This window comes from Rhinolophus ferrumequinum, chromosome 9 (genome assembly GCF_004115265.2).
Source record: "Rhinolophus ferrumequinum isolate MPI-CBG mRhiFer1 chromosome 9, mRhiFer1_v1.p, whole genome shotgun sequence".
Classification (NCBI taxonomy): Eukaryota; Metazoa; Chordata; class Mammalia; order Chiroptera; family Rhinolophidae; genus Rhinolophus; species Rhinolophus ferrumequinum.
The window spans coordinates 37,679,850-37,703,343 of record NC_046292.1 but is presented as its reverse complement, the minus strand read 5'-3'; the positions used below and the strand labels follow the sequence as shown (position 1 = coordinate 37,703,343).

The following is a 23,494-nucleotide window of genomic DNA, read 5'->3' as shown; positions in this document are numbered from 1 at the left end:
CACTCATATATGTCTACAGTTCATTATTAAACCACTAGCTACCATGTTTCCCCGAAAATAAGACCTAGCCAGACAATCAGCTCTAATGCATCTTTTGGAGCAAAAATTAAGATGAGATCTGGTCTTATTTTACTATAAGACCGGGTCTTATAAATATGATACGATATGATATGATATATGATATGATATGATATATGATATGATACGATACAATATAATAAACAGTTGGGACCAGGTAAATAAATAGCCTAGAGTAAAGGGAAGAACTCGAAGTGGCACTTCACAGACCTTATACTAAAGATATAGCTCAGGCTACCAGCCAGTCACCCTTAAACTAGGACTAATTTTTTTAAGGGAACACTGCTCTCTAGTGCATTTTGCATACTTCGCATTAAAGTGTTAAAATCAAGAAAAACCTTTACAAAACCTGTCACAATAAAAATCACTACTTATATATTCAGAATTCCATTCTTCTAGAGCTATGCTCTCTAACACAATAGCCACTAGCCACACACAGCTATTGAGCTCTTAAAATGCAGATAATCCAAATTAAGGTATAAGTGTAAAATACATGCCAGATTTTGAAGATTTAGTACCAAAAAAATGTAAAATACATCATAAATAATTTTCTATATTGATTATACACTGAAATAGTATTTTGGATATATTGGATTGAATAAAATTATTAAAATTAGTTTCACCTATTTCTTTTTACTTTTTAAATGTGGCCACTAGTAAATTTAAAATTACATATGTGGTTCACATTTGTGGCTCATGTGATATTTCTATCGGGCAGTGCTGTTTTAGAGATAGCCTTTAAACTACCTGAACTCTATTTCAGGGGAGCAAATTTCATAATAGGATTCCATCCATTGAACAGTTATTAAACAATTACTATATGTCAAATATTAGGTTGGTGCAAAAGTAATTGCGGTTTAAAAAGTTAAAAAGAGGGTCGGCCCAGTGGCGCAGACAGTTAGAGCTCCATGCTCCTAACGCCGAAGGCTGCCAGTTCGATTCCTACATGGGCCAGTGGGCTCTCAACCACAAGGTTGCCAGTTCAATTCCTCGAGTCAACGGCAACTGGACCTGGGCTGTGCTCTCCACAACTAAGACTTGACTTGGGGGAAAAAAAAAAAAAGTCCTGGAAGTACACACTGTTCCCCAATAAAGTCCTGTTCCCCTTCCCCAATAAAATCTTTAAAAAAAAAAGGTTAAAAAGAATTGCAAAAACCGCAATTAATTTTGCACCAACTAATAGTATCAAATGTTGCAGATACAAAGAAAAATGAGATATGCCTGTATATTCAAAGAACTGAAAATTCCATGGAGTGAAAAAAGTCTCAAACAATGGTAACAAAATGAGATACATGGTGTACCAGAGCCAAGTACAAAGTACCATGGAAGCAAAGAAAAGGAAGCAATCCATCATGCCTGGAGATCTGGGGAAGACTCAATGGAAAAGGTAATCTTTGAATAGTCCTTCAAAGATGAATGAAAAATTTAAAGATGGAGAAAGGAGATGAGGGGTTTTAAAGGAAAAGAAAATAACATAAACAAAGCCTTAGAATACATATATCCAATCACTGCAGTGTATACCTGAAGCTATTATGTCAATTGTATTTCAAATGTATGTCAATATTTTAAAAATGCCACACACAAAAAGCTTTAGAGATGTGAAGACACATCACATAGTGAGAAAATGGCAAGTAGTTCTATATTGCTTGAATATAAGAAATAGCTAGAGCTACAAGATGTTTCCCTGACAAAGAGGGGAAGAACATAGGTAAAATCCTAGATATGGGTGAAAACATGGTGCATTTCTGGAGATTTAAGTGCACAGGTGGGGAGAGATAAGAAATGAGGCTGGGAAGGTGAACTGGGGCGAGATCACTCTAAAAGGTGAAGAAAACAGACCAGGTAGGGATCTTAGGACCTAAAGAACAAGGTGATGGAGTTCCTGGGTTTTTTCTTGTCCATATTTCCCAGACTTAAAAGTTGAAGAAGTTGGCAACCTGGCAATACCAACAAGCACAGACTAAAACATCTCCAAAAAATCTGCTCACTCTAGCCATAGTACCAGGAAAGGGGCAGCCACACAAGACAGAAAACTTTTAGACAGTAACTACGTTAGCCTACACCACAGAAAAAAAACTGTGGTCCCAACTTCACCCACACCAGCAAATGCCAAGAGGGGAACCTAGACTTTCACCCTTGCTGGACTATAACTGGTTTTCCCCAGTCTCCACACAGGGAGGTGTTAGAGGAGGCTGAGTAGGAGCCAGGACTATTATCCCTGCTGGGTGGTAAGAACTACTCTACCCTGTGATGACAGTGGATACCATCTGGGAGTCTGGACTTTCATATCCATCTGGCAGTGATGAGGTGTTCTTCCACCTCCCTGCTAGGGCGGTGTCTCAGAAAGCCTACTGTGTTTCCCCGAAAATAAGACCTAACCGGAAAATAAGCCCTAACATGATTTTTAAGGATGACATCCCCTGAACATAAGCCCTAATGCGTCTTTTGGAGCAAAACTTAATATAAGATCCGGTCTTATATTCGGGGAAACACGGTAGTGGAGCATCAAGACTTTCACCACTGTTACACAGTAATGAAGTCACCTCACTCTAACATGGTGTCAAGTGGAGGCCACTGGGAAGAAAAATGAGGTACTTAGCTAGGGAGGTATCGGTAGAGTGGGGTTTCCCTAGTGGGGAACCAGAACTTCAAACCCTACACAGTAATGAGGAGCCCCCACATCTTGGGTGTCAAAAGAAGTAGAGAACCAGAACATTTACCCTAATTTGGCAATAAGGTAGCAGCCTCTACCTTCCGCTGCTGGAATGGTTTCAGAGACACAAATTAAAACAGAAGAGTCTCGTAACATAATACCCAAAATGTCCAGATTTTAATAATAAAAAAAATCACTCGTTATATCAAAAACCAGTAAGATATCAAACTGAAAAAAAGACAATCTACAGATGTCAACACTGAGATAACAAAAATGTTAAAAATGTTAAAACAAAAAGGTTTTAAAGGAGCCATCATAAAAATGCTTAAGTGAGCAATAACAAACATGCTTGAAACAAATTAAAAATGGAAAGCGTCAGCAAAAAAAATAAAAGATATAAAGCAAAACCAAATGGATATTCTAGAACTGAAAAATACAATAATGGTTGGGTTCAACAGAATGGAAGGAACAGAGGAAAGAATCAGTGAACTAAAAGATATAACAATAAAAATTACTCAGAACTAAACAACAGAAAAAAAACAATACACTGGAAAAACAAAACAAAACTGAACAGTGCTATTTGTGTCACTGAAGTCGCAGAAGGAGAAAGAGGGTGGGATTGAAAAAGTACTTAAAGAAATATGGTTACACACTTACCAGAATGGCTCAAATAAAAACCAGTAATAACACCAAAGGCTGGTGAGTATGTAGAAAATTTGGATCATTCATATATTTTCTGGCAGGAGTATAAAATAGTACTGCCCCTCTGGAAAACAGTTTGGCAGTTTCTTAAAATCTAAACATGCAACTACCATACAACCCAGCAAGAGCACTCCTGAGTATTTATCCCAGAGAAATTAGAACGTATGTTCTTACAAAACCTGTATATGGATGATTGTAGCATGATAATATTCATATTAGCTATTATATTCATAATAGCTAAAAAATGGAAACAATCCAGATGTCCTTCAGTGGTTGAATGGTTATACAACCCGATGTACTTCATTAACATGGACTGCTACTCAGCAATAAAAAGGAATGGACTGATATACACAACAATCTGGATGAATCTCCAGATAATTATACTGAGTCAAAAACGTCAATCCCAAAAAGTTATATACTGAATGATTCCATTTATATAATATTCTTGAAGTGACAAAATTATAGAAATGGAGACCAGAAATGGTTGCCAAGGGTTACAGAGGGGGAAGGGACAAAAGAGAAGTGACTGTGGCTATAAAAGGGCAACATGAGGGATCCTTATAGAGATGGCTATCTTGACCGTATCAGTGTCAATATCCTGGCTGTGATATTGTATTATTGTTTTACGAGATATTACCATTGGAGAAAGAGGGTATCATCTATATTATTTATTACAACTCTATGTAAAATCAAAATTGTCTTAAAAATACAAAGTTTAGTTTTAAAAAAGAGATCGCTCTGCTGAAAATTTGAAGATGTGTTGCCATTGAGTTAAGGGACTTCCACCCCATGGCTTCAATTTTCTTGCTAAGAGTAAGTGGTAGACAGTCTCAGAAGAGCAAAGAACATCTGAAACAATTATTGGGAGCACTGAGTATTTGATTAGAAAAATACTCAAGAATTCCTAGGCAGTGCTGAGGGGCCTTATCTTTATATCACTGACCTGCCTCCTTCTCATCATTCAGGTCTCAGCCTAATTATCACCTCCTTGAAGAAGCTTTCTCTGACCATCCAAGCTAAAGTAGATACCTTCCTTTTTTCATTCTCCCTGAGAAAAACGTGTTCTTTTTCCCTCAGAGACTCTATCACGAGTTGTAATTCTATATATGATTGCTTGCTTCTTAATTATGTCTCCCACTGGACTATGTACTCCATGAGAGCAAGATTCATGTTGTATTCAATACTGCACACTCAATACCTAATAGAGCCTGGCATGCAAGAGGTGTTCAATAATGTTCTTCTCTGGAGCTTCCTTCTTAAATATTTTACTTCTATTGGGCCTCTTCTGCACTTACTAGTAACACCTTTCACACATATGTTAAGGATCTTCTGTTAAGGACCCTTATAAAAAACAAAAATGGAAATAAATCTTGAGTTAAGATCAATGTTTGCCTGGTTTATACCACAAAATAAATTTATACATAATTTTAAATGTTAGTTTTGCTTTTTACAGTTGAAACTTCAGACTCCTGAGTTAAGACTGATTTTAATCTTATAGTAACTATCACCATGCCTTATAAATTTTGCTCTCATCCTGGCCTCTTTGGGTCAGTCTACATTAAATGAATTTTTCTAATAACTAAGTTTAAGTATCTACATTTGAGACTAATGGAATTAAGAGAGCAAGGAATTAAAAATAAGAGAGAATGAGATTAGAAACCAATCCTGTGTTTGAGTCCTGGCTGCACTATTTATTTGCTATTTGACACTAGACAAGTTACTCCACAAGTCTAAGATTCCTTATCTGCAAAATGTGAATAATTATATCTCCTTTCCAGGGATGCTGTAAAGATGAAGTAAGACAATATGCATAAAAAGAATTTTGCAAATTGAAAGCACTACACAAATATCATTAACTATATTTGAACGAAATCTTTCTAGATCTTTTCCTTCTTTCAAAAATAAACATACCGAAGAATCATCTATCTTTTTCCATGACTAATAATTGTACTTGCTACAATGTATTTAAGCTAAATCTTCCTTTGCTGTCATACGATCTGCTGGGGTTGTTAGCCTGACTCTTCAGATTATCAATTCTTAATTTACTGTGGTCAAAGAATAAAGATAATTAGAACTATGTGTATTTAAGAATCAGTATGTTCTAAATGAGGGTTCCTCCAGGGTTTCGTACAAGGAGTACTCAAGGATTTTGCCCCAAAGCATTTTTTATTTATTTCTGGTTTAGGCTACAGACTGAAGTGACCAGCAATGTGACCTGCAGATAAGTGGGGTACTAGTCTGGGAGTATAAACCCTCAGTCATTTAAAAAGTCTATTTAGTTGTTCCAGGATGTAATCTATAATGCTTCAAAAGGTTTCAATTTAATCCCAAACATGAACACGTCAAGATGTATTACTTTAGGTTAGGTAGACAGTATAACACAGATGTGTTACCATTAGATGGCAAAATTCTTATTGTGATTCCTAACTCTTACATGCACATTTCCTGGAAAAGTTTTAGCACTGAGACACAGATAGAATGAGCAGAATGAACAAAGATTATGGCAAAACAATAATAAATCCAATAAGTAAAACTCTTTAACATCAGGTTTATTTTAATAAAGGTTGTTACCAATATTATTAATCCTTTCAATTGGGTAAATAAGCAAAAAATTTTTAATGTAAATAAGTATTATCTAAAATCATTATGCTATTAGAAAAAAATATACTATCAATCTTAAAAGCATTCATGGAACTTTTTTCCCAAACATTTTATTATGAAAATTTTAAAACGCACAGAAAAATTTATGAAATAACTTTTTAAAATTGTTGACAAGAACTGGCAATGCATTTTTTGTATATTGTCAGTAGTATCCACTCTGGATTGTTTGAAGAGGATATGATTTTTACAAAGAGATTAAATAATTCAGAACACTTTTTGTTGAATAAGGCAGGTAATCATATTAGGGCAACACAAATGGCGCAGAAGTTTTCTGACCCTCAGTTTCCTCATCTGAAGGCAGCTTGAAAAGAAGTAAAAAATACATTTTGATTAAGCATACAGCCTCTTCAAGAGGCTGGAGGATATTTATTTAGTTTGACTTACTTACAAAATACTTCCTTTATTTTATCCACATAAAGCATCTGCCACAGTACTTTATTACATAATAATAAGCATTCGATAAAAGTTAGCTCTATTATTAGCTATCAGTAGTTATATTTCAAAAGGAATATGGCAAAGTTAAAACTTCAGTTAACATTAACTCTTCTCATTTTTTTTAAACTTTTATTTATTTTTAAGTGTGTTTTTCCAGGACCATTGTCTCCAAGTCAAATAGTTGTTTCAATCTAGTTGTGGAGGGTGCAGCTCACACTGGCCCATGAGGGGATCGAACTGGGAACCCTGGTGTTACCAGCATGGCGCTCTATCCAACTGAGCTAACCAGCCATCCTAACTCTTCTCATTTAAAAGACTAGTTACATGTGTATATACTATATTTAAAAGTATATTTAAATTGATTATGCTAATATATTTAAATTGAGTATGTTAAGCATAATCATTAAATTGAGACTAGAAAGAAATGTTAGCACTGGCATAATCTCTTGAATTGTGCAGCTTTTAAGGGGACTTTAACCTATATAGTACCTACTGAAATTATCCTTTGGCAGCAAGGTTGGAAAATTCAAAGAGACTACAGACATGAGCAACTTAGTGAAAACCAAGGAGTATAGAAGTCTTCTTTACTAAATTATTCCAAAATGCCTCAATTACAGGCTTATTTCTCCCACCTTTCCTTGGAATGCATTATGTACATTTATACTTTAAATGTAATATGTGTGTGTGTGTGTGTGTGTGTATGTGTATATATGTGTGTGTGTGTATATATATATATATATATATATATTTATATATTTATTTATTTTTTAAGTCACAGCAAAAGTGTGTATCATTTATCTGCCATCTAGAAGCAGAGATACCTCTCACGTAAGTGTAGGATGGTTGTGTGGCCCAGTGAAAAGAGCACAGATTTAGAATCAGACAAACTTGCATTTGAATCAGGATTCCACCATTTATTAGCAGTGTGACCCTTAATAAATTTCTTCTCTGAACCTCAGTTTCCTTACCTGTATATAAGTGGGCAATAATAGCTTCCTTATAGTTTTTGAGAAAATTCAAGGAAAACACATATAATGCCTGGCATGTAACAGGCAATCAATAAATAATGGTTATTATTACTGACACATTTTCATTCTATTTTGTAGTTGTGGACAAACTGTATTTCCTACTTGTAAGAATTTATAAACCCTAAATATATAAAGGTATTATATCACTTTCAACTCAAAACTTAAACAGAAGAAAAATCCTCACACATAACCAAAATTTCATAGATGAGACTGTCCCAATTTATTTTTATAATTTGTTTTTGAAAACAGAAGTACTAAATTATCTAAGCTTTCCCATTTCAAAGGTCAAAAGAAGAAACTGGTTTTTCTATAATAGTATTTATTGATTCTCCCACTGCCAAATAAAGATGTAAGTATTTTATACCAGCACTTCTAAATATTTTGGAAGTTAGGGAAATTATTTTTGCCATGAGAATGCTTCTCAAACTAAAAAAAAAAAAAAGAAGATGAAAGAGGAGGAGGAGGAGGAGGAGGAGGAGGAGGAGGAGAAATTTGCTCAGATGAGAAAAGAAAAATGCTTATTTCAAATCACACAAAAGTGGCAGGATAGGCAAAAATAAATGAATTCCTTTTCCTGGAATCAGGTTCATCTGGCCTTTTCCATTATTTCTAAGAAAATAATTAAATGGCCAGAGTAATACTTCAAAGTCCAATGCCAATTAACAGCACAGTTTTATTTCCTCTGTTTATATTATGTTTTACCATGAAAAGCCATGGTCTGAAGCAGTCGATCAGCCACCTCCTGTGGAAATACTCCAGGTTCTTGCAGACACAATGTTCCATCTTGTCTTGCTGAACAGAATTTCTCAAGGTGCGTAGTCAGGAAATTCAAGCAGATATCAAGTAAGGAATAGGGAGACGCCTCCTCCTTGGAGCCCAGGAAGAAACATAAAGGGAACACAAAAGCCAACAAGTTAGTTTCCAGAAAAGCAGAGAACAAAACATTCATTTACTCATTCAGCAAGTATTTTTATGCAGTGTTTACTATGCTAGATACTGTGTTAGGCAATATAACATGTAATCCATGTTCTCAATTAAGTAGAAGAGAAACATTTAAACAAATATTAACATAAAGTCTATTAAACACTATAATAGAGGACATGTTGGGTAGTATGTAAGCACATAGCAGGGTGTGCTAATAAGTCAGTGACTGTCAGGGAAAACCTCAGAGGCACAGCAGATTCATCTCCCTAAAGTACTGCCCACAATCCCTCCCCTGCTCAAACCTTTAGTGGCCTCACAGGGGCCTGAAGACAAAAGATAAAATTCTCAGATTATTAGTTAGACTGATGCCTGAGTCCTTCCAAAATCTAACTCCCATTTAGTTTCCAACTGGATCTCCCACAATATCCCCATCCCAACCTAGTTCAAATAGGATAAGTATATTTAAGTAAAAAAAGTTGCTATCGGTGTTGGCATCCTCAAAAAAGAAAAAGGTTACCAGTTATCCCAGTCTGAGGAATAAAGAACTAATTAAATAAGCATAAAAATTTAAGTGTAAAATTTTAATTATAAAAATAAACACTCTAAAATGTCCCCAACAACAATAATACAATTGTAATTATAGTAGCTCCCATCCACTAGGTGCTTTCAGTATGACTGTGTTGAGGCTTTTACATGAATTGTCCATTATTTCATTTATTGCTCACCCCAATTTTACAAAGCAGTCAAGTATTACCTTCATTTTTGCATAACTGAAAACCAGTTCAGAAAAGTAACACCTTTCGCAGCATTCCACACATAGTAAGTGACAAAGTATGTCTTCATATTAAAAACTGATTCAGGAGCACAACAGTTAACTCATACTACACACGACATTTTAATGGCTGATTAATACATAGCCATTAAAAGTTATAGTTCAAAGATATATTAATCACATAGAAAAATACTCACAATACAAGGTAAAACATTAAAAACATTTATAGAACTTCCTCTATCTGATAAAGGTCATCTATGAAAAACTCAGTTAGTCTCATATTTAATGTTGAAAGTCTGAATATTTTTCCCCTAAAATCAGACAACAATGTCTGCTCTCATCACTTCTATTCAACATTGTACTAAAGATCCTAGAATTAGGCAAGGAAAGAAAATAAAAAGCATACATTTTGGAAAGAAAAAGTAAAACTATCTCTGTTTGCAGGTGACACAATCTCGTATAAAGAAAATTCCAAGGAATTCACAACACAAAAATAACTATTAGAACAACAAATAAAAACAAGTTCAGCAAGTTTGTAAGATACTCATATACGGTAAAATCAATACAAAAATATCTATTGTATTTCTATACATTAACAATGGATAATCTGAAAATGAAATTAAGGAAACAATTCCATTTACAATAGCATCAAAAAGTAAAATATTTAGGGTAAGTTTAACAAAAGAAGTGCAAAATCAAAAAATTAAGGAAGACCTCAATAAATGGAAAGACATCCACATTCATGGATCAGAAGATTTAATATTGTTAAATTGATCTATAGATTCAATACAACTCCTATCAAAACCTCAGCTTCCTTTTTTGCAGAAATAAACAAGCTGATCCTAAAATTATATAGAAATACAAGGGACCTAAAATAGCTGAAACAATCTAGAAAAAGAAGAACAAAGTTGGAGTGACTCACACGTGTCAATTTAAAAACTTACTACAAAGCTACAGTAATCAAAACGGTGTGGTGCTGGCATAAGGACAGACATACAGATAAATGAAATAGAATTGACAGTCCAGAAATAAACTTATATCTATGGTCAATCGGTTTTTGACAACAATGCCAGGATAATTTAATGGGCAAAAGAATAGGTTTTTCAACAAATGGTGCTAGGTCATCCGGACACATAGAAGCAAAAAGATGAAGACTCATGTCTCACACCATATACAAAAGTTAACTCAAAATAGATCAGAGACCTAAATGTAACAGCTAAAACTATTAAGCTCTTAGAAGACAACATAGATATACATCTTCTTGATTTTGGATTAGTAAATGGTTTCTTAGGTATGACACCAAAAGCACAAACAACCAAAGGAAAAAAAACCAACCAGATAAATTGAACTTCATTAAAATAAAAAAGGTCATCATCAAGAAAGTGAAAAGAAGGGCGACCTGTTAGCTCAGGTGGTTAAAGCGTGTGCTCTTAACAACAAGGTTGCCAGTTCGATTCCCACATGGGCCAGTGAGCTTGTGCCCTCCACAACTAGACTGAAAACAACGAACTTGACTTGGAGCTGATGGGTCTTAGAAAATCCCATCCCCGATTTAAAAGAAAAAAGAAAAAAGATGTTCAACATCAGGGAAATGCAAATCAAAATCACAATGAAATAACATCTCACACTCAGTGGCATGGCTATAATCACAAAGTCAGATAAGATGTGTTGGTGAAGATATCGAGAAACTGAAACTTTCGTACATTACTAGTGGGAATGTAAAACTGTGCAGCCAGTTGTTTGGAAAACAATCTAGCAATTACCATATAGCCTAGTAATTCCAGTCCTAGGTATGTTGCTAAGAGAAATGAAAACATGTCATACAAAAAACTTGTACATAAATGTTTCAGAAGCATTAGCTAAAAAGTAGAAACAACCCAAATGTCCATCACCTGGTGAATGGATAAACAAAATATAGTATATCTACACAATGGAGTATTATTGAAAAAAAAAAAGAATCTTGATAAATCACACAACATGGATGGACCTTGAAAACATTGTGCTAAATGAAAGAAGCCAGTCACAACAGACCACATATTGTCTGATTTCATCTATATTAAATACCCAGAACAGGCAAATCTATAGAGACAGAAAATAGATTAGTGGACATCTAGGGCTGGGGGAGGGAAGGTTGGAAGAAAATGGGAAGTGACTGCTAATGTGTACAGGGCTTTTTGGGGGGATGATAAAAATGTTCTATAATTGATTGTGGTTATATGCACAACTCTATGAATATATTAAAAACCAGTGAATTGAGCACACTTTAAATGGGTGAATTTTATGGTATGGGGATTGTATCTCAATAAAGCTGTCATAAAAAATAATTTATAAAATTATAAATACAAGACAGAAATAAATAAATCAAAATATTAACTAGTTAACTTTGGGTGACGTGCTATCAGTTTTCTTCTCTGCATAAATCAAACTTTCTATACATCATGTTATTTCTATAATCAAAAAGTTATTAAAATATATACGTTATTTTAGTTTACAAAGCGCTTTCACATGGACACATTTAATACTGTAATAACTGAGTAAGATGGGTAACAAAGACATACTTTATAGATGAGGAAACATACTTCATAAAAGTTAAATTGTTGGCTCAACGTGGCAGAGACTGTTAGCTGCCAACTCTAATATCTGTTCTTTTCTTCTTCCACATTAATAAAACTTTTTATTTTTACCTGAGCACATGACCACCTGTAATAAAGACTACATATCCCAGTCTCCTCTACAGCTAGATGTAGCTGAGGCACAGAAAAAGTTCAGAGGAAATAATCAAATTCAACTTCTGCCTGTGTAGAACTTGGCCTAGTCTGTCTTATTTCCTGAGTTGTAACAATGAATTCTTTTTGCTTTTTCTACTCTTCATTGTATCATCTTCCTAAATGTTTAAAATTCATCACTCAGATGAAACAAGCTGCCCTTTTACTTTAATTGGTAAATTTCAAAATTATTTATTTTGCAAAAGAGAAAATAAAATTGGGTAACTATCAGAGGGGAGATTGATAAACCTTCTGAATATATAAATTTTAGAAGTCATTTTAGCAGAACAAATCCAGGTTGTAATATATGAACATTTAGAATGTTTAATTAATCATTCTAAAAAAATTTCTTCCAATTGGTAAAATCAGATCAGTAAGGAACAAAAGCAGGTTTTTGGACCCCACAAACTTCCTTTTCAAAGAAACTCCCCCTTATCTCTGTCAATTTCTGTTTGTAAGCATAAGACTTTTCTAGTTGGGAAGTGCATTTACCTAATAGTTAACAACCTGGGCTTTAGAGCTAAAGTGCAAATCCCAACTTTTCACTTGCTAACTGTGTGATCAGTATACAAGTTACCTAACCTTTCTGTTCTTCATTTTTCTCATACTATAATAAATAGTAATACCTACCTCCTAAAGTTATTTTGAGGATTAAATGAGATAAAACAGGAACCAGAGAACTTAGAATAATGATAGCGTGTCTGAAAACACACAGCTGGTGTGGGGCAGAGCCAGTATTCAAACCTAGAAAGTGGGGCTCCAGAGCCTATGTCCTTACACACTTCAACATACTACCTTTTCAACTTTATATACCAATTCCAAATTATCTCACTTGATACTCAACGCAGGTCTGTGATGTGAACGAGGATAATGATCCCCATGTAAAGATGAAGAACAGAGAGGTTATATATCAAGTAAGTGACAAAACTAGATCTGTACTCAGGTTATCTGAGACGTACTCCAAAACCTATACTGCCATCAGTGATTGCCCAAATTCCAGTAACTTAAGCTAACACAGAAATATTGCGACATCAGTGTTTCCTATTCCATTTTTGAACAAATAGCAGCAGTACAGAAAGACTAACAAAGAAAGGATAAAGGAGTAGCTGGAATTTGGGGCCTAAACAACTCATCTCTTGGTAATTCCTTCTCAGAGAGATTTTTTCCCTTTACCAATTAGGCACACCCCAGGCAAAGGAAAAACAAAGCTCCTACTAAAAAAGCAGAAGAGGGTGGAGGTCAAGTCTGACTTCATTTGGATCATGAAGTAATCAACAGTTCAAAAGCTAAACAATTTCTAGGAAGAACAAACAGAAAAAGTTCTTTTTAATTAATCAAAACGAAACTTCTACTCAATCTGGCCCAACCCAGATCTTTAATGCACAGTTCTTATCCTATCACTCTCCAAAAAGAAATTTCAAAAGTTCCATATCTATAACCACAGTTCTCATGCTGGGAACACAAACAAGGGGTTCCCAGCAGAGGTGTGCCTAGGGGCTAAATCTACAAAATGAACTTGGCACATCTTAGAATATCAAACACACTCAAAGATTATTTGAGGGGATGAGAGTATGGGAGGCTAGGGGAGAGGGAATTAAGTTATGTAACCAGTAAATAACTTAAAATATTTTTGTACTGAAACAAATATGTTAGGTAGAAGGCAAACACTGCATGAATTTTAAGATAAAACACAGGATTACCAAGAAATTTGTTTGTAACACCGGTTTCAAGTAATTCCTTTCCCTATCCCACAGCAAATTTGGTTTCTTTCGCTGTTAGAAGTTGGAAAAACAAAGAGACCTAAAGATTGCAAACATTTTAGCAAGCTTATTCAAAATATCGTATTAACTGGCTCCAGCCTTTCTTTCTAGCCTCATTTTCCACATTCTCCCTCCAGACATGCTACCTACCAGATACACTAAACGGAGTGTTCCTTAATGCACCCACTTCCTTCCCTAGGCCCTAGAACAGGCACTTTCACACCTCTGAGTTGTTTTTTTTTTTCAATTAGTCCTCCTATCTGGCAAAATTGCACACATCCTTCAAAATTCAGTCAAACCTCTCTAGTTCCGTGATGACTTTCCTAATTCCCAAGGCAGAATTAATTTTACTCTCAGCACCTGAAAAATGAAATTGCACCATTAACAACTATTCTGTACTGAATGACAGCTGTGTGGTACCAGGCCACTTTATATATACAGTTGACCTTTGAACAACGCAGGTTTGAACTGTGTGGGTCCACTTATACATGGATTTTATTCAGTAAATACTGTAAATGTATTTTTTCTTCCTTATGATTTTCTTAATAACATTTTCTTTTTCCAAGCTTACTTTATTGTAAGAATACAGTACATAATACATATAATATACAAAATGTGTGTTAATTGACTGTTTTATCGGTAAGGCTTCTAGTCAATAGTAGGCATTAGTAGTTAAATTTGGGGGGAGTCAAAAGTTATACACAGATTTTCAACTGCATGGGGGGTCAGCAGCCCAACCCCTGCTTTGTCCAGGGGTCAATTTACTTGTAGCCATCAAAACAACTTTGAGAAAAGTAGGTAAACTGAGGTTCAGGAATATTAATTTACATATCAAAGATAAAACAGCCAGCAGATGGCAGAGCAAGGATAAAAATTACAACAGCTGTCTTTCATGAAACAGCCTCAGGTCTTGGTCAGAGTTCTTTAGATACATGAGCTCTTTCAATTTCTACATCCTATGAGTCAAGCACTGTCACAATACGCATTTTGAAGATGAGGAAACAGGTTTAGGTAAACATCTCCATAGTCACATGGCCAGCATGCTGCTAAACTAGGACTCCAACTCAAGAATGAAGTCCAAGACTATATTTTTAAGCTCTTAACCATTATACTATAATATAATCATAATTATTGAGCTTATATTGTTAATATATGCTATGTTCTATATGCTATAAACTATGCTAAGTGCTTTACATATATAATTTCATTTATTTCTCATAAGAATTCTGTAAGTTAAATTCTATCAACATACACATTCTACAAAAATGAGGACACTCACCGAAGCTTTGGGGGCTAATTTGCCCAAGATGATACAGCTAACAAGTGGTAGAGTCAGGATTAGACCCCAGGAAATATGACTCTAGAGTTAAATCTGTGCTTTTACCACTACATAAGCTGCCCTTTAGATCTGATTCCAAAAACAAGTTTCTTTTACAATTGCGTGTTACACCATAGTTATTTATGACTGTATCTGTCTCCCTCACTAGACCAAGACACTTTTCAAGTTTGAGGAACCTATTAACTCTTTTTTTACATCTCTAGTACGCAGCACAGTCCCTGAAATTTACCTGTTAAAAGAAGAAGGAAAAAATGAGCTCAAATTAGGAGAGTAATAAAGGGACTTGGCCAGTGTCACGACATCTGCAAGAAGTGAGGCCAAGATACAAACCCACATCTGTTGATTATGAAGTCCATAACTTTTCCACTATATCATCTCTTAGAACAATTATTAGTTTGGCATTAATATAAATGCCAAAAAACAACTTGGGTACCAGCTGGTTGTTACAGTGGCTCAGACAGGAGGTGATAATACTATGGATAATACATAGGAAGCAACGTAAATGGAAAAAAAAATCAAAAGTGAAAAATAATTTGAAGATTTGACAAAATGCAGTTAAGTGATGAAACAGGAAATAGATGCTATTTTTTTTTTTGAATCCCCAGTACCTAGCACAATGCCTGGCTACTAGACAGGTATTGTTCTCTGAAGACTGACCACCATTCATATGGCATACTTTTGACATAATCTCATTTAGCCCTCACAACAGTCTTGTGAAGCTGCTATAATAGATTATCGTTTTGTATCTGAGGATACCAGAGCTCAGAAAGAATAATGTACTCAAGTTCATCTAGTTAGAATGTGGCATCATTGGGCTTTGAACCAAGGTATTTAATTCCAAATATCATGCCCTTTTTCTTATTTCAAATAGCACCCCCAGGTGAAAGAGGGAAAAGGGCAGAAGAAGGGGAACTTGAGGTAAAAAAATAACTCCAAGATTCAAAGTAGTAGCTAACCAATGAAAAATGTGTGTGTGTGTGTGTGTGTGTGTGTGTTGTAAAAAAAAAAAAAAAGTTAGAAAATAAAAAACAAAATAGTGATTAATACTCCCATGATTTTATTGATAAAATTAATAAGACGACTAAGCAAGGGATTATTTCTTCAGGGTAATTTGTTATGGTCACAGAAAGTTTGTCTGCTTAGGCAAGTACAGAACAGGAACTAACGCTTTGGTGAAAAAACTAAGCAGATTATACAGATTTAAGTATCACTCCCCAATGGTGACAGCTAGATAAACTCTTGGAGTGATCAGAAGAGATAATTAAGCCCTGTAATAAATTAACTATCACACAGTACAGCAGGCTGAATGACACAGTCCCTGAACAATGGCTGAAAAATATCCTGTGGCAAATGGGAAAAACAACTCCAGTCTGAAAGAACAGCATAGCCCTTTAATTTTTTTATTAACATGATGTTTTCTGTATAGGATATAATCCTGACATTGTCAGTTATTGCAATAAAGCTTGCCCAGATTGGTCTTCTCAGATACTGCTGGTCAGAGTGTAAACTGGCACAATTTTCCTGGATATAAAAGACTTTAATAATAATCTTAAAAACACCCATACTCTTGATTCAGTACTTCTTCATCCAGGAATTTACCAAAAAACGGGGGTGGAGGGGGAAGGAAATAATCAAGAGATATTAATAAAGGTATTTACACAAAGAGATTAAACACAATTTTTCTGACCAAAAAACAACTCCCAAAACCACACACGAACAAATGTCTAAAATAATGGAAAGTGGTAAGCAAATTACAGTATACCAACTCTATAGACTACTATACAGCAATGTGTATGTTTCTGAATAACTTTTTTTTCAAGTATCATAATGTTTATTGATAGATACAAATATATAAAGTCAGGGCAGGAACATGACTTGATAAATTAAGTAGACTTAATTTCAATACTATAATAAGAGGGACCAATTCAAACTGAATAACTTTTAATGCCATGGTAAAATGTTAAGAATAAAATATTAATCTAGGCTAAACAAAAACTGTATATATAGCAGGATTTCAATTAAATATCTATACAGGCATAGCAAATGATATTGGCCTGATAAAGTTATTTCAAAAGGCTAGAAAGCTAATTAAACAATATGTTGTGGTAAATCTATAGAGACGATCAAGGGAAACTTTTAAGGATAGTAGATACCTTGGAGGTGGAGAGAAGTGGCATGGAGAAATGGGGCACACAGGGAAAATGGCAGTGGTCATGTTCTATTTCTTAAGTTGGATGCGGGGATTTTAGATATGTTTACTACATTCCATGGCTTATATAAATGTTTCATATGGCCTGAAAATATCAAATTAGTAAAAATAGAAAAAAATATACAAATAAAATAATTTGGAAGTAAAAAAAAGCTGTTCATGTTTCTACTTTTCAAATATAAGACAACGAAAAAAATGTCAATTTTATCACTGTCATATTTTCCAATATATGTATTCAAACTAGTAAGAATAGACATATTTTATTAGACTCAATAAAATTATTTTAATTTTGAATGAAACGTGTATGTATGTGGACACACATGTACAGACACACACACTTTTATTTTTCCTAAATCGGCCATTCTCCCCATTGCTCTTATACCCGTTCCCTATGCAATCTTACATTCCCCAGAGCTTTCATCATCTGATAATGGTGGACTGGGAAGGTTTTCAGGGGAAAGGCAGGGGAGCAGCTAAGATGTATAAGGGAAGTAGACAGGAAATAAAAAGGGAATTTTAAGAAGCAGATCTGGCAACTCTATTCTACTTTACAATGTTCCAAAATTTGCAAATAAAGACTTTGAGTTATTTCTACATGACTTTTGGTTGCAGGATTGTGTTACATATATTATGACACTGCTCTGAAACTAGGTTACATAGGTCACAACTTATATAGTTATACATCAGCAATTAAAGAACTTCTCCTACTATTAAAGCTAGATATGTACACAAATCTCTTTTGCTCCTACCTTTAGATATCACAGAACAGCGCCTTTTTTGAAGGAACCACACAACACAAACAAAAGAATGACTACATTAAAGGAGGTCAGAGAGGTCTTGCCATGATACTACTAAGGGGCGAGACAGAGGCTCTCAAATGTTGAAAAAAAGAAAAGAAACAAAAGCAAGTAATAATAGAGAATCTTCATCATTAAACATCTGTCTAGCGCTCCAATTATAAAGCCTTTTCAAAACAATCATTATGACTCTGTAAGGTAAGGAGAACAGAAGTTATTTTTGTTGAGGAAACTGAGGTTCAGAGAAGGAAAGTTAACAATGGTAGCTATACCTTCCTTTTATGCAGTGTGTGCCAAAAAAATGTATACACAATTTAAGAAAGGAAAAAACTATTAAAATTGTAATACTCAATACATACCAATAACAAAGATGAATACAGTCACGTTTGACTTCTGCAATTACTGTGTTTCCCTGAAAATAAGACTGGGTCTTATACCGTATTTTCCTGAAAATAAGGCTTGGTCTTATATTAATTTTTGCTCCAAAGATGCATTAGGGCATATTTTTAGAGGATGTGTTATTTTTTCATGTACAACAATCTACATTTATTCAAATACAGTCATGTCATCATCTTCTTCTGAAACATCGTCATAACATACTAAATGCATTTGTCTGGCTGACGATCTTAACTGGGGCTTATTTTCAGGGTAGGTCTTATTTTCAGGGAAACACGGTACAAGAGGTGCTCAAAGTGGTTACCATCAGCGTCCAGACACTTCTGATTACGGCAAACTACTGCTTGAGCAACGTTAACCAAAATGTCCACTTGATACATTTTTTTTTTGGCACCCCTGATATATGCTGTTCCCTCTCCTTAGAATGCCCTTCCATACCTGTCCATCTATCAAATTCCTATTCATACTAGAAAAGCCAGTATATATGCTCACTCCTCCATGAAGCTGTCCCACATATCCCAAAACACAGGTAGATCTAATCACACTATACTTTGCATATAGTTCTACTGCAGTTATCCAATGTATAACTTTTATTTGTTTAGATGGCTGTCTCCCCCTCTAGACTATGAGTTCAAGGAAAGTTAGTAGTTCTTAAATGTTTTTCGTCTGTTCCACTTATGTGAGGCAAAAACCTCATAGCCTATCCATCCCTCCTGGTTCCCAAGGTACAGTGGAAAACAGTGTTAACAATGAAGTATCACTGCAAGAAAATGTTATAGACATCTGCTTTAACAAGAACATGGACAAATGTCAAAATCTAAGTTTGGAAATTTTTTATGTCAATCGTACTGTTAATGCAAATATACTCATATATCACCACATACTAGATTAACCAAATAAACCACAACAAATGATACCAATAATAAAGTTAAATAAACAATAATTCATAATTAAGATACAAAACTAGCAACAATAAAAAACTACCACTAACTCAAGACAACACTGATTACAAACGCTCTCTTCCAAGAAATTAAGGAATTTCAACGAGCTACTTTTGTACATATAGAAGTAGGAGCTTTACAACACTTCCAAGTGTCAGCCTTCTTCATAAAAGACAAGTTGTCCTCAGTAAACTACAGTATTCTGCTAATTTTAGCTTTATTATTAAATTGTAGTAATTCTTAATAACTCACTAAGCAGTTCTCTAGTATGGAGCCCTTAAAATGGTTGATACAAATTAAAAGTCTGAGGAACTGCATCACTTACCAGTCCCTAGGAGATAAGAAAAGGATTTTTAGGACAGTTCATCCATCATGCATCAGGAGTTCTGTGTCCCACACACTGAAAATCAGTAGGGTTAAGACCCATGCCATATCCACTTCTGTATTCCCTACTCTGGCACACAGCACATGCTCAGTATCTATTAGTAAGTGGATAAATGAACTACCTATAAGCAGATTTCTACATATAAGGAATATGGCACAACACCTGGGGAGACATGGGGCAATAAAGACAGGGCAAAAAACAGGAGTAGACTAGCTCCCAAAGCAGCTTTTCCATTTTACTACTTTTTGTGGCAGGCACTAATCTCTAAGAGCAAGAAAATGTCCGACTGAGAGATCAATCCCTACCCCACACACTCATCAGAAAAGACAAACATGCACTAATACCGTGTGTCCCCGAAAATAAGACCTAATGGAAAATAGGCCCTAGCATGATTTTTCAGGATGACATCCCCTGAACATAAGCCCTAATGCGTCTTTTGGAGCAAATCTTAATATAAGACCTGGTCTTGTTTTCGGGGAAACACGATAGCAATATATGTTTTTCAGTTGGTTTTCCATTTCTTCAGAACCAAGCTCCTTACTTCCCAACAACAAAGAGGATCATTACTTATCTATCACTCATTAAAATCCAGGTCCAGTATTCTTCTGTTTACTAACCACAATGCCTCTAAAAAAGTCACTTCATTTTTTGCCTCCTCAGCTTCCTTATCCGTGAAATGAAATTTGTACTATTTTTCCTTTCGCTCCATCAGGTTATTGTATCAAATGAAATAAAGGATATGAACAGGCTTTGTTTACTGTGAAATACTGTTACCAGTGTCATCCATAAAGTGTATTTTTCCTTATAATTCACCAAAAGAGAGAAGTCATTGCTCAGATTCTAAAGGCCACAGGGTCTGTCTTTGAGGAATTTCATAGTGACACTCATTAGCCCTTTCTAAACCTTCTCATGGCTTTCTTTTAATATCCCTTATAATTTTTTTGCTTCCTTATACTCGCCTTCCTTGAAATGTTTAGCCATCTATGCAACACTCAGCTGGAGGCTTTCTCAGTCATTTCCCCATGACTTAGTTATCTATTTTGTTGATTGGTTTGTTTTACATATTTAAAAGTTTCATTCTATTACTGTATTGCCAGGGTCACGTCAAAGAAGCATTTCAACATGCTGAACTGTGGCCCATCCAGTTTTACCAAGTGGGAAAGTGGCGGACACCGGAAATTGAGTACACATAGCAATTGTAGTCTACTGTTAGAGGAGACCAGGGATTCCACTGTTTCTGATATGACAAAAAATGAAATAGATCCTCACAGATCAGGCATCTTTTATACTTGGGAACTGAACGACCATAAAATGCATCCAATAAATTACTTGTTCAATGAATTAGTAAATTATTAGATGGTAACTTGCCTCAAAACTAATTTTATCTCTCCTCATGACACTATCACAGGAAACTGAAAATAAAAAGTATTAAAATTCCCTTAATTCAAGACAAGACCTGTGGCCTCTAGAATCACTAAGTAATGAGGTCTCTCATTAATTACAAGGAAAATATACTTTCTGGATGATGCTGGCAACAATGTTTTACAGTAAACAAAGTCTATTCATATCCTTTATTTCATTTGATACAATAAACTCAGGAAGTGAAAGGAAAAATATTACAAATTTCATTTCATGGGTAAGGAAGCAAAGGTACAAAAATGAAATGACTTTTCCACAGGCATTGTGGTTAGTAGAAAGAATACTAGACCTGGATTTGAATTCTAGTGGTGTTACACTGCAAAATGTCTGGCTTCTCTAACACTCAGTCTGTCCTTTGTAGAATGGGGATAACATGAGTACTTATCTCATGATGCTATTGTTAGGATGAAATGAGAACGTTTGTGTAAAGCCTCCAGCACAATGTCTGACAGAGTCATTATTCGTCAAGGTTCCCTTCCCACTTACTAGCCATAGTCTTGCACAATATAAATTTTTCAGACACACAGGACAGCAGGTTCATGGTTGTAAATCCTCAGAATTTTGCCATCCGGAGTCCAAATCAGGACAAACATGCAAGACTCTGTCTCTTCCTACACCATCAGGCAGATATTTTTCAGTCTACCTTTTCACTAAAGATGTATGCTTTTTAAGGTCCTGGTTTTATGTAGCTGTCTTGGTTACAACTCATATGCATCTGGCTCAAAATCTCATCTCCTACCTGAAAGGTTCCTAATACTGACAATACTCCAATAGGAGATAACGGCTCTCACAGTGCTCCATTTTTTGTATTCCTGGCTCTCACAGTGCTCCATTTTTTGTATTCCTGGATGATTTTTTTCTATAGATTGGGCCAGAAACCAGGTGACTTACAAAGATTACAAACTTGACCATTTTTTGATTAGAAGTACATTTTTCTATTGACATCGCTCTGAAGGAGTGTAATATTATAGTGAAAAGTGTGCAGTTAGGAGTCAGATTGCCTGGATTAAAATGCCAGCTCTTCCACTTACAAAACTATGTAACGTTAGGCAAAATACTGAATCTCCCGCACCTCAGTTTCATGATTTGTCAAATGCAGACAATAATAGTCCCTATATCATAGGATTGTTGTCAGAATTAAATAAAGTCAAAGTGCAACTTACAACAGTGACTGGCATATATAAATTGCTCAAGAAATGTTACCCATTATTCTAGAATATAAACTCCATAAAACAAACACTATGTTTTGTTCACTGCTCTATTCCCAGAACCTAAAACAATGCCTACTACGTAATGCACACTAAATGTTTATTGAATAAATGAACAGTCAAGCACAAATTTGTTAGGTGTATTTAAAATACTTATTTGCCCTTAGAGAAAGAAACTATATGTCCAGAGAGAAATATAATTCCCAAGTCCAGCCCTGAAATTAAAGTATGGAATTGAAAGGCAGACAAGAGTCATCTGAGTTCATGGGTATAAGAAACTTCAGCTATGGGACAATCTTTGAATCCTCATTTTTGTAGTACTGCACAGGAAATTGCTCCTTCGTTTATGGGTTGTTTTTTTCCTACTACTAATTCAACCAAGCCAGACTTTCAGGAATAAACACCTAATATAACCTTAGATATGATCCAACCACTTAATTTTTAAAAAATTTTTGTAGTAAGATAAACTCGTTTTTTAATAATTTTGTTTTTCAATTACAGTTGACATATATTAATTTCAGGTGTACAACATAGTGATTAGACCTTTATATAACTTACAAACTGATCACCCCAATAAATCTAGTACCCATGTGACACCATACATAGTTATTACATTATTGACTATATTCCTTATACTATACTTTATATCCCCATGACTATTTTGTAACTACCAATTTGTACTTTACCTTTTTCACCTATTCCCCCAACCCCCTTCCCATCTGGCAACCATCAAAACATTCTCTGTATCTATGAATCTGTTTCTGTCTTATTTATTTTATTCTTTAGATTCCACATATAAGTGAAATCATATGGCATTTGTCTTTCTCTGTGATTTATGCCACTCAGCACAATACCCTCCAGGTCCATCCATGTTGTTGCAGGTGGCAAGATTTCATTCTTTTTTATGGCTTAGTAATATTCCATTGTATATATGTATCACCTTTTCTTTATCCATTCATCCATTGCTGGACACCCAGCTTACCTCCATATCTTGGCTATTGTAAATAATGCTGTAATGAACA

At 34.9% G+C, this 23,494-nt stretch overlaps 1 protein-coding gene across 1 annotated transcript in view; it reads right to left on the bottom strand.

Moving 5' to 3' along the window:
- ZYG11B (zyg-11 family member B, cell cycle regulator) overlaps positions 1 to 23,494 on the bottom strand; it is a 70,265-nt gene that overhangs the window by 35,935 nt on the left and 10,836 nt on the right. The window contains exon 2 of the mRNA XM_033114306.1: positions 8,260 to 8,425. Coding sequence (XP_032970197.1) covers positions 8,260 to 8,425 — 166 coding nt within the window. The remainder of the gene's footprint in view (positions 1 to 8,259; positions 8,426 to 23,494) is intronic.